This window comes from Micropterus dolomieu, linkage group LG15 (assembly GCF_021292245.1).
Source record: "Micropterus dolomieu isolate WLL.071019.BEF.003 ecotype Adirondacks linkage group LG15, ASM2129224v1, whole genome shotgun sequence".
Lineage (NCBI taxonomy): Eukaryota > Metazoa > Chordata > Actinopteri > Centrarchiformes > Centrarchidae > Micropterus > Micropterus dolomieu.
The window spans coordinates 8,361,561-8,377,462 of record NC_060164.1 but is presented as its reverse complement, the minus strand read 5'-3'; the positions used below and the strand labels follow the sequence as shown (position 1 = coordinate 8,377,462).

General features: G+C 38.7%; 1 protein-coding gene across 8 annotated transcripts in view; it reads right to left on the bottom strand.

Moving 5' to 3' along the window:
- lyst (lysosomal trafficking regulator) overlaps positions 1–15,312 on the bottom strand; it is a 59,683-nt gene extending 44,371 nt beyond the window's left edge. For 4 of the 8 annotated variants that reach the window (XM_046070176.1, XM_046070178.1, XM_046070181.1 and 1 more), the window contains exons 1-3: positions 14,807–15,311; positions 12,794–13,053; positions 3,029–3,120 (exon numbers count right to left, since the gene is read on the bottom strand). In XM_046070176.1, the coding sequence (XP_045926132.1) occupies positions 3,029–3,120; positions 12,794–12,874 (173 nt within the window). In that variant the 5' untranslated portion in view covers positions 12,875–13,053; positions 14,807–15,311. Of the gene's footprint in view, positions 1–3,028; positions 3,121–6,455; positions 6,572–12,793; positions 13,054–14,806 lie in introns of those variants that run through there. The other 4 variants (XM_046070179.1, XM_046070177.1, XM_046070183.1 and 1 more) reach the window with 3 other exon arrangements.
- Between the last annotated feature and the right edge of the window lie 590 nt (positions 15,313–15,902).

The window sequence follows — 15,902 nt, the reverse complement described above, 5'->3', positions numbered from 1 at the left end:
GATTCCAAGCGAAATGTAAAATAACAAAATTAGTCATTATGGTTTTTTCTGTTATGTGTGAAGAATTTTGTCTAATGTAATACACAATACTAGCATAAAGTGCAATCCACTTATTTTGCATACATTAGTTATGTTGACATTGCAAAGATACTTGTATTCATATCCAGATATTTAAAATGTAAGCCGTATCGACGGTCCAGAACTTCTACGGCGTTGTCTTGTGAAGCGACTAAGCTTATTCACTGCAACTTATTTAGTGACACACGGTAACCTTAGTTAAAATTCAAGCTTGGTGAAACATGTCCTTCCATTGAATGGAGCTTATTTAGGTCACAGGTTACAAGTAGGCCAGACACATATCTAAAAGGCTTTGACATGCTATCAGCAAGTGTGACCGCATCGGTACTCAAACTAGGACAAGATCACAGTTGTTTTTATCTCTCCAGTATACAGAGTATTTGCACATGTTGAATAGTATTGTAATGTGGGTGATACGGATACCGGAGGAGGAGACGATATAAAGATAATGAACAAAAACGAAAGTCAACTGTCTGAGTCACTGTTTATTATGAGCCAGAGAAAATGTGGCCTCACCATATGTTAGTGCTCAGTCAGGTTTGACTTCTTAACGTGTACCAGCTAGCTATAATAAAGCTAGTGTTTGTATTGTATTATCTAAGACACACATACGGTACAAGGGTCAATCAAGAGGTGAGCTTTGATCAAACAGCCCATCCTGCATTTTCATCTGTAAAGGCTAACACAAAGACTAGGCTAGGAGAAACATATTGTGTAAATGTATTTTAATCAATTAAATAAATCTGTATTGTCCCTGGAGGGCAATTCTGTAGCAGCATAAAAAACACATGGGAGTAACGTCCTGTGCAACAACAACAAAGAACACTATCAAAAATAAATAACAAGAAACATACTGTACATACAGCAGCAACTATAAACAACTTGTAATTAAGAAAAAGAAGAAACTTTATAATACAATTTAACAAATCCTTCCAGTTCCTTCCAGTTTTGTAAAACATAGTATTTGCTAATCTAATGTTGAATGCATTATTCTAACAAATGTATTGACTAGCTTCGTGCCACCATTCTGTCAGCAGTTTTATAATTATCACAGGACAGTGATTAGAGACTTAGTAAACAGAGATAATGGTTTCCATTTCTTCCCGCTGCAAAACACTTCTCTCCCCTGCCGATCTCAAATTTTGGCCCTCTGGCCAATTATTGTGATGTTCTTCCCTCCAACTGAGTTAATTATACAGTACAGACTTTGTTCAGCTCTGTCTCTTTCGGTTTGGCTAGAAGTAAGCAAATATCTCTTTCATTTTGTCATTTCAAAAAATTCTCCCAAATGATTAAAGGACACTTAAAGAAATGGATAATATTAAAATATTGTGTTGGTTGGCATGGTTCCAGCTCATTCAAGAGTGCCTCGAACCAGGGTTCCTGTGTGCGCATACACCGCATCGTGCATCATGGGTGCAGTACACATGTGCTAGAGTAAAAGACAGGTGATGCTCTAAAGATGCTCTAAAGATGTCAATCTGCAAACTATGTTAAAAATCGGTTGATGTTAAAGACCACAAACTAACCACCGCACAGAATATCAATAATATGAAAGCTCAGGAGTCAGCTGTTCACGACAGGCCTGAACAAGCCAAGGTACAGGCACAGAAACAAACTCCTGTTTAAACACCGCTTCAATGATGATGACAGACTCAAAGACAACATGTAAGACAGAACCCAGGGCTAACATAGCGACAGATGAAATGGTTCACTCATACTTGCACTGTTTGATGTCAGTGATACTGGGTTATTTCAGTGTTTTTATATTGTTTTTACTTGAATGCTTCAGTTTAAAAATGTCATTAGCAAGCAACTATTAATGTCCTATGAACTAGAGGGAGCTAGTACAATATTAGTCTTTTACAAACATGTTTTTGAAGGATGCCAAATATCTGATTATCTGATTATATATCTGTCTGATTTTCTGTATTGACAAAATCCCAGAATATATGAATACATCAAGAATAAGGATTAGGGCTCTGATTGATGTCAAAATACAGGTTTCAGAGATTCATATATGTTCCGTTCAGTTATAAATCAGTACTGCTTTTAAAGGTTTTACGCAACACTGTAATTCAGATTAATAAGAAGCAAGTTATTATAATATCATAAATTCTAGTCAAATTTAAATACAGTTTCCAGCAGTATAATGAATTAAGGATTTTGTGACAAACCCTTAGTAGTTAAACATCTTTTAGCTAAGTGCTTAATTATTGCAGGAAAAAATGGAAGAAAAACAGAACATTGAATAGTTTATCTCACAGAGCGAAACATTAAACGGCCTTAAGCTTGTCTTTAAACAAGGGCATTATTTCAGGCATTTTAACCAAAACCCCATTCAAACTAATTACTTTTCAGCTGAGGGAACACATAGCTCACGAATGCTAATGCACCCACTTAATTCTAGATAGTGTGTGTGTCTGACTTATTTACACTGAACAGTATAGAAACAAGAGGCACTTGAGGAACTAATGTCCCACACTTTTCCCTCATAAATATGTAAATCTATGCAGCTGAAATTCCAAGGTACTAAAGCTAATGCACCAACATTACATAATGTCTGCGACCCCTACTATAGTGAAAATTATGACAATAAATCTGTCAATTTTCTTTGGTAACAACCTGAGTACCATCTTGCATTAGTTTCATACAACCATTCAGATATTAAGCCACCTTTGATTGTTAAATTAAAAACTGACCAAAGCTGTTTGATCACTAATGACTTACAGCATCACATTTATGAATTTGTAACATTATTCCTTTTCTTCTTGCCCACTGTACAACTGATAATGACCATCACTGCCGTGTTGATTTAACACCATGCCCTCTTTGAGGCAGCAGTTTATAATACTGTATTTCGTTACACATCATAGTGTTTACGACCCTTGGTGAGACAACACCTCCATCACAGTACATTTAAAAATGTTGAAATAACAACAAGACCTACCAGAATTTCAGTGCATCTTTGGTGCTGTGGTTGGGCTGATGCTGCATGTAGTGAAAGAGGCAGAGGAAATTCTCCAGACCCTGAAGGCTGACCTGATACAGAGACACACATAAGACACGCAAGAAGCAACATGAATCAAACCCAGATTATTATTGGCACTCGCGTGAATGAATTCTAAATATAAATCATTTTGTGTTTTGTAATCTTTACACATAACGGTACAGTCAATTAGATGACTGTATCCATGTAATAGCCACTAATGTCATTATGTGGAACTAATTAATCCATTAGTTTATCAGGTCAGTGACATTGCTGAAAGCTAGTATATTTTTTTTGATTCCCTTCCAATACAAAAAAAAAAAGCTATTATTTATACTTATACTTACATATCAAAATAATGCCAAAAGAATCCAGTCCCCAAAACCTTGAGTCATATTTCAGATACTGTGTTTTCTATCTCTGAACAAACTCCCCCTATTCATGTTTAAAGTAAAGGCTCATAACTTTGAACAATAGTCTGGTGAACAGTACAGTGTTTCACAATTTAAAATCAGCAATAAAAGAACAGTAAGAGGGTGACACGGGAGTGAGTTTTCACCCCTGTCCCATCCCCCTTTCCCCCTCCCAAAAAAATACTAAAATTCCTGGTCGGTCCCAATCCTGGGAGAATGACTGCAGTACCATCCTGATCCCAATAAAAAAAATCTGAAAGTAGAATTTATTCATATTAGAACTCCATATTTATATATAAATATGGATCTATGATATCCGTCCTGCCCGCTCGCATTGACTTTTTTTCCTCTCCAATCCCAGTCATGTGATGATTACTGAAATTGACTCCCATCCTGCGGGATTCCCACAGGAATACCAAAAAAATGTCAGCCACTACTGGAGAATCCCTGAATCTGGGGATACAAAGACCATGTAAACATGAAATAAGTCTCGTCACAGTGCTGCGGTCAAAGCCTTATTCCTAGAATAGGAAACTCTCACCACCAGAGTTTGCAAAGCAATTGGGACTTTCTTAACAGTCACACAACCAACCTGACCGCTTTTAACTACATTAGTGGTTCCAGGGTAGTGTGTTAATACCTTCCTGGCGTGTCGTGTCACAAAGCCAAAGAAAAGACACCACACAGTACCAGTCACATTACACTAGCATAATAGCATTGACAGGATACTGACAAGACAACAATCTGCACATAAAATTAACTAAAATTAGGGCTTAAAAATTGTGTTATTTAAGGAATGCCGTCAGTAGTTCAGTGTGGCAGTTATGGCCTTTATTAGTTTTACAATTGCTTAATTTCATTCCAAATTTTCATAATTTCAGATCATAAAAGTCAAATAGCCTACATTTTAAACTTAATCAGTAAACTGTAGGCTACAACAAAAACAACATAATGAACACCTTTAAATAATTATATTAGGCCTACTGTAGAAGAAGAACATTTATTAGGCTATAATAAAAGTTAAAAGTGAATTTTTCATAATAACATTTTATTACTTTCCGCTACTGAAAACAGCGCTCATCCCGTCTACTCTCCATGGACCCCTGCACAGCTTAACTATTCCCGTATTTTGCTCTGGACCTGCTCAGCTCAGCCTCTCACACTCTGGACTGTAATCTACGGTTCCCTCTGCTCTGCACAGCAGCCACCAACCCGGTTCTGCAGCATCTAGTCTTCCAGTCTATCTCGTTCAATCTCCGATCCCTTTAACCCTACAATAAATATTCCTCTTTTATCTAACTCCAGTCTCCTCCCTCTCTTAGTCCTGCACTTGGGTCTACTAAGCCGTAACAAAGTCAATAATAATAACTAGCTGGTTTAGTTAGCCTACGCTATGAAAATAAAGAAACGGCCCGCTCTCTCTTTCTCTCTCTCACACACACTGACAGTGACTTACGCACTCACAAACAATTGTTGTAACACTACAGTTGAATGCAGCTAAATGTATTGGATGATAACAAAAACGGTTAGTGAGCTAAACTGAACATTATACATGAGACTGTTGTCACACTTTTTAACAGTTATAACACTGTAAGTAAAGTTACTGCAGTGAATGGGTCTTCCACTGTGTTGTTGTCCTGCACCGTTATGTTGCATTAAGTTAGCAATGACTGAGAGGTGAAGAAGCTGTGTACTTGAGTATCGGTAAAACCACAATAAAGCTAAATTGAATGTTTCAAAGCAAACAGCGGCAGATCAGTGGTAACGTGAGCTGGCTGCCCTGCCTTGCATTAATATAGGCTAGTATAAACATACCGTTCCATATTTCTTTTGTACTGTTAAATAATTTCTTGCAGGCTAAAATAAAAGCCAGTCTGTGTTGTGCTGGGAGCCAGTTGTTTTATGGTGTGAGTGGATTCCCTTCCGTTAGCTGCGGTGTAGTTGCTATAGTAATCAAGAGGCTCGGGAGCGGACATGCAGAGGACCAGACCCGATTCCTTCACGTAAGAGGCAGAAAAGTGGGTGTTCCAAACAACAGAGCAAACAGGTGTGTGGTTTATTTCTGTGAGGTTAAAGCGTTTTGAAAAATAAGCCAAAATAAGTGATTTATTGATAAGTTATTTCATTGAAAAACTACATATAGCCCCTTTAATTCCTCCTGCTTTAAAGAAAATATGTAACTAACTAATATCAACTAACACACTCAACTTTACAGGTAGCATATAACCAGTAATAGTCATCAACAAAGACTACAATGTATTTGTGTGTATTTTAATTTTAAGTGTGCTTGCACCCCAGTATTAGTTTGCACCCTTGGATTCACCATAATAAAGCAAACCAGTAGTAAAACTCCATGGAAATGTGGAAACAGTGACATCTTTGTACAACCAAGTCTTTAGTCACAGTGGCTCATTTAGCTGCATGGACAAAGATTTCGACATGGACTCAAATCTGGAATAATTTAGCATTTCATACACTGAAGCAGAAAGGGACTAAAACCGAAAGTAAAGTAAATATGGCATCAGTTTCAGTTAAAAGTGTGCTTACCATTTCCTGTACCTACTTCACATGTCATAAAACAGCGAAGACAGCTATGCACTTCCATGCAGCTGATTTTCTCACTCTACATTAAAACACAAAACACAAGAGGGGAACTTTCACATCGGTTATTCAGGTGCCTGCTGCTTCGTCACACCTCGGCTTTTGCTGCTCACAGGCACAGTGAGGACAGGGACGGAGGCTACTCGCGGGAAAATCCAGCTCTAAAGTACAGTTATGTGGGGTGTGAGTCAACTTCCTTCCTGTGTCAGAACTGTCGCAGCAAGTTTTGTTTTCACGTTACCTCTATGATGGGCATTAAAATAGATGTAACTAGCAAACAGGCGATATTGCATATTTGTTTGATTTGTCACATTTATGTCAAGCACGCAAATATCTTAAGTTGTAGGTGATGGTGCAGAGTTGACTACACTCACCAGGGTCAAGGAGGGGCAGAGAAGGTGACACTTCAACAGCGGAGAAACCAACCCACCCAAGTAGTGAGGGGGTGGGTGGGTAGGTAGATGGGTGGGGGTCACTGCACACCAGGGGGCTGGACAACACCACACATGGGAGACGGGGAAGAGGAAAAGAAAGAAATGCATGGATCGTGAGAGAGACAGGAGAGGACAGGGGTAAAACATAAAAGCTGACAAGAACATAAAGGCGAAAGAAATAAATGCAGCAGAAGATGAGAGCAAAGATAAACAGGGGGAGTGATTGGCAGGAAATCAAAGCTTCAAGGTTGCCAAAACTATTATTAGTTTAATAAATAAGCCCTGGAGCTATGCTGGAGCTGTGCACTCAGTCTATTAAAAATTATCTCCCAAAATGAGCATCTAAAATGGTTTGTCCTTGTGTTATCCGTGTACCTGTTGTGGCAGTGGTCCTCATATGGGAAAGGGAAACTGAGTGATTCACGATAACACTAATTTCCCAGCAACAGGGTTGTTTTTTTTCCTCCGAGGCTTTAATCCAATATTACAGTGCCCTCCACATAAACTAGCCGGGGTGATTTGATAATGGAGAGACTGCCAATGCTGATTAATACAGCTCGGAGGGGAAATCAACAGTTCACAAAGCTCCGAGAACACATTTCTGTAAACAAAAAGAAAGCTTTGACCTTTCCTCCGCAGTGATGAATTGCTGTATTTGCTCATTTGTCATGTAGCCTTACACAGGCTTTCTTGGCAAAACATACAGCTACAAATTACACTTATCGACAGTGGTATGTTTAGAGCGATTTCTTCTGGCTATTTTATGATTTGTTGACAGAAGAATTTATTTAATATAATTTAACCATATATCATTTTGGTGAAGCAGGCCTTTCCTTTCATCTCTGCTGGTTAACTGTTGCTGTGCAAGTCCAAGGGCAGCCAGGCCAAGGGGAAATGAATTCGCTACAGTCGTATGATAATGGAAACACAACCAGCATAGATTTATCAGAATTGAGGAAAACAACTATCCAGCTTTTGATAATGTTTAACTATACATAATCCTCTTATTCTGGCCTTGTCCTGTAAGGTCAGGGGTCAGATTCAGCAACAGAACAGCATACCTAACGCAAGCACTTGCTTAAGAACATCTCAGAAGCAAACACATTGTGTATCTATCTCTATGTTTTATCTTTTTCTTTTGTCAAAGGTTGGCTTTACGTGAGAGGAATCCATGTTTGAATGCTGAAAGTCTGAGTGAAGTTTCCGCTAACAATTGCTCGGACACGGTGGCCGTGCCCTATTTCTTTTACAATGCCTTTAACCAACATGGCGATCATGGGAGGCCTAGTCATGGGAGTCTGAAGCTGAGTCATCCACACTGGTACAGACTTTCCTCTCCAGCTCTCTCTTTAGATAATTGGGTAGACCACAACTTGGCAGAGGCAGTGAAAGCGATGTGATCCTGTCCTCGTGAGAGAGGACGTGGGGCGTTGGTTATGTAATGTTCTTTTCCCGGTTTGAGATCCCTACTGATCTAATTTGACATTCGGGTGATGAGCATCATGAGGAGCCCCTAACGTTCTGCATTTCCTCACAAACTATGAGTCAAGAGAGCAGAACCGCTTCACGCTACACCACAATACTTTTCCCCATTAAGCCACATGACAAAATGTCAAGAGGCTACTATCAAAAAGCATGTTTTTGTTTTTGTCACTGTCTGGTCCACACTGACACAAGCAGTGACCTTTATTTGAGCATAGCCACAGTGGAGGGAATGAAAACCGGTCTCCACTTCATTGTTTTTATTACAGGAAGATAGTGTGCAAGCTGGTGTTGGTCAAAATTTCAATCCAAACAGCCTGCTCTGGCTTTTCTCTTCCCTAGTGGACAGAGAGACTGTGTTTTTGAAGGATAGATCTGACTTAATAACATGCCACTGGGTGGAAAAAGCTCAGACAGAGCAATGGTTGGAGTCTGACTCAACCCAGAACTAGAGAGATGAATTATTCATCCGTTCAGCCAATCGTTTTGAACAGCCCTGGAGACCAGAGCAAGTAGGAGTTGGGTTGAAACTCAAAGCGGAACAATAAATGCAGATGTGAAACAGGTCCTGTGGTCAACCAAGAAGTCTAAAGATACGGCAGTAAACAATCAACTGATGAAAGTATTGTGTTGATAACAAGACATGATAATCAGAGCCTGACTGCACACTTTACACATTTGAACAGTAGCACTTGATTTTCTCTCAAGTGCAATGACCTTAGTCATGGTGAACTGACTAAAAAGTATAGGAGCATTAACGGCAAATAAACGTGTTGCCAGATATGTTTAAAATGTTTAGGCATATAATTTCTACTGCATGTTTTTCTCAGGGCTGAAACATACATGTGATTTTGACATTCTAGTAGCTAGACTGTGACTGGTTTGACTTAACAAGTTATGAAACAAAAGCTCTTGGTGTGAAACTCCCCCATCACTTGAGGTTAGGGATTACTAACCCTGAAAAGATGAAGGCTGAGAAATCTCCAGTCTGAACATGGTCTGGTTGGTTAGTGCTTCAGTTTTAGGTAATTACTTATCTGAATCAATCCCATAATACTCAAAAAATGCACTGCTAGGACAGGTTATGTACTGTAATCTTTGTCCTGTATTATTTTGCTGAGAAACAGTGCTGCCTTTTGGCTATATATATATATATATATAACACAAAATCACATTACCTAGGGTTAAACTGACATCATTTATGATGCCCTTTTAATAAACCTTGGATTTACACTAGTCAGTGTCATCCACTCTCAAAATAAAAACAATATCATAAATAATTTCCCCATTTTACTACACTGCTCTATGAAAATGAAAAAAAGACACCAATTAATGTAGCAATTACTTCTCACAGTATTGTTCTCGTAGTTGCTCTGCGCAGATGTGGAATATGCTCCATGCACATTATCGTTAATTTATTTAGTTAGCTAGAGCAGTTATATTACAGCCGACATAAATGCCAGACAAACTACACAGCATCATGTCTCTGATAATACATACAATGTGCACTGTGCAATTTGTCTTTTACTAAAATATAACAGACTCTGCTCAGCCCTGACAAGCCAAATAATTAACTCTGGGGATGAAGGTGAACCAGCATTGCCATCTTTGCCCCGTCCTTTGTATTCAACACATTTTGTCTTATGCTTTGCTCGACAAGTTTAATCTTCTTTGGACAAGGATTCGGGGCTTTACCACAGAAGGAATGTAAAGCACCGAACTGAGCTTAGAAAGCTAATGACAAGTAATGTGGGTGGAATGTGTGACCAGGGTTGTAATTCAGAAAATCACTCTATTTAACCAGCTTTACACACAAGTATATCAGTAACAAAATACAGACAATGGACATTTACATTACAGCCCATCACGATTCTAAAAACATGACTGTGAGTAGCCATAGAACAATACTCACAAGATGAATCCCAACACCATGCAGGAAAAATGTATTTTCAAGCACAGGTCATCCATTTTTATGCAAAAAGCTAAGTTCAACCAAATTAACATTAGTCCAAGACTGCAACTGACTGAGTTTAAAGTGATATAAGAGTAACTAAGAGCCAGCAAACCTCAATTAGCTGGAGCCCTTTGATACGAGAAGACGGAAAAAAGTGAAGTGTTCCAAACAACTTGCTTTGGTGTTTTGAAACATCCTGTTAGCTCATAATGAAACTCAACGTTCCACAAGCAACAAAACCAGGTCTACTGTTTGGCTCGTGGCCAGTTAACCATTTTACTAAATTGACTCCGCTCATCAAGATTCTGAGAGATCGGGCAGAACGGAAAGTGTTCCCACAGATTTTCCGATGTAAGTGTGCCCAAGGCAAATTTGCTTTGCCGCAGGACACACTAATACGATAGCTTTGGCTCTATAAAGGAAGAAATTCTAAAGAATGAAAAGAAAGGCTTAATGCCAGTCTTCTCATTATAATGAAGCTATGATATGAATGTGCTTATTTAAAGTACATGCTGCAAATTAAATACAAAACATGATTTTGATTTTAGTGGATTGATCCATATAGTAAATGCTGTTTACATTAATGTACAGCATTAATGCACATTAATGTACAGTTCATATATAGCAAGTAGGAGGATGGGTGCAACAAGTGGGAAACTGAACCAGTGCTCTACTTTATAAACAGAGCTAGGGAGATCCACCACAACAGTTTGAGACTATTTCCCTATTGAGACTATAGTTTCCCCCTAAGCCCCCCTCCCCCCCCAAAAAAAGGAAACAAAAAGAGGCAGACTACAGTGAAACATCAGGTCACCCTTTGACCCCATCCAACAAGTCATCCTAGTTCTGTTCCTGCCCTTGGTCATCATGGTGTGCTGTGAATACGTGACAGAAATACCAGCGAGAGAGATTAATGCTGACAGAAATGCAGATGAAAAGCAGAGAGAGATGAGAGACAAGAATGCAAAGAATAAAAGATGAGGGAGGCAGAGAAAAAGAGTGAGGCTGCAGTACCAGTGCTTTCACACTTTTTTCCCCCTGGCACCGTATTGATTACTGCAGGAGATGGTGTCTTTTTGCCCTCCACATTTCACTGTAAAGTGTGATCACAGATCTGGCTACAGAGCAGCTGGGCAGAGTCTTGCAGTCTGGTGGGCGTTAAAACAGGGGCCTCTCAGTCGTTGGACAGTTTCTATGATTACTTTGTCACGTTTACCTGCGTACTGGCAGCAACAACTAGCAGACGCCGCTTTGGGTGAGATGCTAAGGACGTACAGCATACACGTGTGCAGCACTCATGGGATTGGCAGAATGAGCTGAAGAAAAAATATGATGTGCAAGCAGTGCGGCAGTATCCATGTGAGTGCTACAGCTTGTCACTGTGTCCCCCATCAGATTCAACCAGGAGGGAAAGCTACGGTCTCAGCACACTAGAGAGTACAGCTGTGCTCACACAGCCATCTTTCTGCTTCTCATCCAAACACACACACAAACACATAACAGTTTGATCACTGTGAAGGTGACAAGCGTCATCCCAAGAGAGTTGTCACAACAGAAAAGTGACATAAAAAGTTACTGAGTAAAAGATGGGCAGAGCCTGCTTGGTGCTGTCCAAGCATTACTATGGCAACTGAGATCAAGCCACACCATTTCTACAGCTGATTTCCTGATCCACACCTATGTGATTAACAAAGCAACGAAGCATACCACACACCACCACAGATGCGATGACTGTAGAGGAAGGAAGCCATGTTTTCCAAGAAACAAAAAAAAAACGCTACAGACTTTCTTAGCACTCATTAGCTTTAAAAATGGTTGCAGTTCTGTCTTTTAAGGGTGACCTATACATGATAAATCAAACATAATCGACTAACATAATGGCTAAATCTGTGTGTGTGTCATGATCACTTTTAGCCTGCAGTTCGATCCTAATCCAAGTCTCGTGATCTGGCTGCTGTTAAGTTCCCTGAGAACGGAAGGGGGGGGGGGGCAATTTCATAACCACTGCTTCTCACTCCTGTGATACACCGACAAAGGAAAAGTGCTCTTGCACAACACTCATAATGTGCAACCTGTGGTTTACACCTCTACCTCTGTGCAGTGACTCACTGCTGGTCCTGCTTGTGTTTATGTATCAGATACATTTCTGACTCTAAAAAGTGGCATCTGGGGACATTTTCTTTTGAAACATTTATGTAGATTTTTATAGTATAAATTTCCCACAGCTGCAGAGAACTTTGCAACAGGCTCGTGGTCGCTAGCTGTGGAACAGCCAAATAAAAAACAGGAAGGTAATTTAAGCAGCTTAAATGAAAAGGAGCAGACTAAAAGAATGTGAACAATGTTTGCTATTGTTGGATGATGTTACCTTGTGAACATTTGCTTGGAATGAAACAAATCTCATACTGACACCAGCACCCTGCAACAGTTTAGATGTAGTAAGGACTAAATATTTGGATTATGGTGTGTCAAATAAAAAAAAAAAACTCTAAACCAACAAGAAACCCTCATTCTTTGAGAGTGGGCTACAATAAAATGAGTTATGCTGTATTTGCAAGTTGTATCAACTTTATTTTCCTATTTTATAAGTCTTTAAGAATTAAATATTGTACATGACCAGTTTGGAAACTTAAACATGATGTAAACAATTACTTTCTCCATCAGAATGAACAAGATATAGCTAACTTTATTCAAGACTTTCCAAATAACATTTCTATTTGGTTAAGGCTTTATCCTGCAGTCGAGGAACTGAAAGTAAACAACACCTCCGCCCACAGAAAGACCCCTGAGCTGAGCCTGTATCACCCCGGCTCCTGCTTCAGTGTCTGCCAGCAGCGCCTACCTGCAGATCCGCTCCTTGCAGTCTACAGTCCATGTACTTCTCCCAGGCGTAGGACAGCTCACTCTGCTGTGGACTGGCCATGTTGTCAGGGCGTCAAGGAAGTCCGGAACGACAAAATTCTCCTTTTGTTTTCCTCCCTAATCCTCCAGACGGCTAAGAGTGTCCCGGGCAGCAGCGAATGAAGCCCCAACTCTTCTCCTGAGTCATTCATAGCAGATTCATAATTCACTGCGCTGCTTTGCCCATTTTAAATTGTGCTTCTGCAGAAAAATTCAAGTGTCAAAGGTTAGCAGAACAGAATTAGCTGACAAAGCCACTTTCGCTTTTGCCCACGAATTCAGTTGTTTGTGAAGCACTTGAACCTGACTTGAACCCGAAACTTCATACGAACTAGTTTGACACACAATTGCATCACCAAAACAACTGACTGAAGCTAGCTAGCGATATCTGACAGAACCTGCGTCAAGTCTTCTGGCAGGTTGAAGCAACTCATTTCCGGTAATGTATTTTGTTTTCAGAATAAAAGCACCTAAATTGGTACTGTATGTATAATCTCGGTAGAAACCCTTACAAAACAATTAAATGAGATGTTTACTACTTTATAACAATAATTACTAAGCAGTAATAATTTCTGTAAATTTAAAAAGTCTAATTTAAAAGGCGCTATGGATACATTCGAATGCAAGGCCATTTTGTTTCTATAATTACAAACCACACATGGTAAATATAGCTAAAGCAAACGATATGCATATGTAATAGTAAAGCATTCATTCCCATAATTCAAAATGTTGAGTCTTAGTAGTGAGGTGACTCGCACCATGCCAAAACTTGGGCTGGACAAAAAAACAATAACAATAATTATTGCAATAGAATTTTCCTCAATAACAACATAACAAATGTTTAATAAATGTTTGGTTTAATTCATTTGAATCATGAACGAATTCGAACTTAATTATTCTATTAAGATATTTATTTTGTTGAGGAAAAAGGGACTGAAATAAGGTTTTACTTAATTTTCCTCATGCATTTCTGTTATATTTTCTTAATATTTTATCATAATTGTTTTGAATGTTCAACCTCAGATTTGGTAATAGATTAATTGTTTAGCCTGTGTTTATCATGTTCTGACCATAAAGAATAGTTTAAAAAACACAATTAACCATCTGGTTTCTTCAACTTTCACTCAACAGCAAAAATCAGCCTTTAAACTTATCAATATCAAACAGTATTAATTATTTTATCATGATAACATTTTTGGCCATATGCCCAGCCCTAGTTCAAGGTTTCCCTTAATAGGATTTAAGAACAAATATTTCCTACATACCAAAGTCTACAAATAAAGAATATATTCTATACTTTATTTTTTTCTGCATGATGAATTTCAGCAAAGCAATTATTTTGAGAATAATAATAATAACTTAACATCCTTATTAAGATCAACTGATTGCTTTTTGGAATACATTCTATTCCTTAATAGCATAGATTCTATGATTGCAAATATTAACTATGTACCACAAACTCTGTAATTGTTTTTAATTTACATTTTCCACTGAATATATTGTTTTCTTCCTCTTGAGGACTGAAGTGCTTCTCAGTTGCCATTTAAATTTTATTTTGAAAGTTCTGCTCGACAGTTGGGTTTATTGTTGTAGCTAACTTGATCATAAGAGGTAGCAAGAAAGCTCGATGATTTTAACTGTAATATTTGCATAAACGCCAAATTAGCCTCAGAGCCGCTATATCTAATGTGTTCTACAACGTACTTTAATGACAAAACACATGTTCCGAAATTTGAGTTCTTTTGTTAATAACAAGCATAACGTTAGCTGTTACGGTGGTTGTTGCATCGCATCGTAACGTTACTGTGTATGGCAGCTGTCAAAACTGTGTAACACAGAGCAACGAACACATCGTTAAAGGCTTTTACTATAAGCACACGGTCCAGCTATAGATACATCTTTACATTCATAAAATTCAGTTCCAAGTTTTAATCCGAAAACCCTCCATACATACCTTCGTTTCCCATAAATTAAAGCCAGCTAATGCTAGCTGATGCTAGCCTTCGTCCAGCAGATACCGCTCTGTGTGATTCTGCCCTAAGTGCTGACTGCAAGACAATCCCGTACAATATCGCCGTTTCCTTGTGTGCCGTTATTTTTGGAACGTCCCAGAACATCAACGGCTGGTGAGCAACTGAAAATATCTTTTAATGGCGGTTAGGAACAAAGATTTAGTTAATTCTGTTAAGTTTAGTTAATGTTTTATTTCTATTTGCTTAGAGGATATAAATCCCATATTTCGACACAGACTAGGCCTACAGTTATCATGTTTGAGTCCTCTAGATAAAGACAGTTTGACTTTTAAAATCATCAGACTTGGCACAAAACACAACGTGCTAAAATTAAAGGCGTCTCGGTGTCCCATTTATAAAATAATTAATCCAAAAGACTAATTTATTTGTTTTTAATCCGCGTTGTCCACGGCAAAATATTCCTCGCAGACAAGTTTGAGGGTCGCGACAGAAGTCTCCCAACCGGTGACATGCCCACTGACTCCTGCCGTGCTTCCCATTGGACAACATACAAGTTCCCCAATCAGTCAGTCAATCAGTCAATACATTCCTTTCAGGAACGGTTGTTTGAGTTTGTTTTACTTTACGCTTTAATTACTTGTTTATTGAAATGTATGGGGTTGATTGTTCTTATGTGGTATGTATGATGTTTTGGCAATATTGTTGTTACACATTCATGTTAATAAAGCTAATTTTAATTGAATTGAGTCTCGGTAAATCCACGAATACACCGCGGCCACTCATCAAGATTTGCTGCTTTTATTTTTCTCATAGCAAAGAATATTTTGATAAATAATAACTTTAGTTGCAAGGTTGCAACCCCATTGTGAATGTTGTGGTTTCCAAAGGTTGAGGCTCGTGTGGTAAATTTACCAAATTCCGTGTTTATCAAGAGCCCGTTAACGCACCATTGACGTAAGCAAGTGTCTCCCTTGTTGCGGCAGCATACAGACTGGGGGTGGCAGCATTTTTGTTTACATATATATATATATATATATTACAAATCAGAAACGTCATCCAGTTGACACATTGCATTTT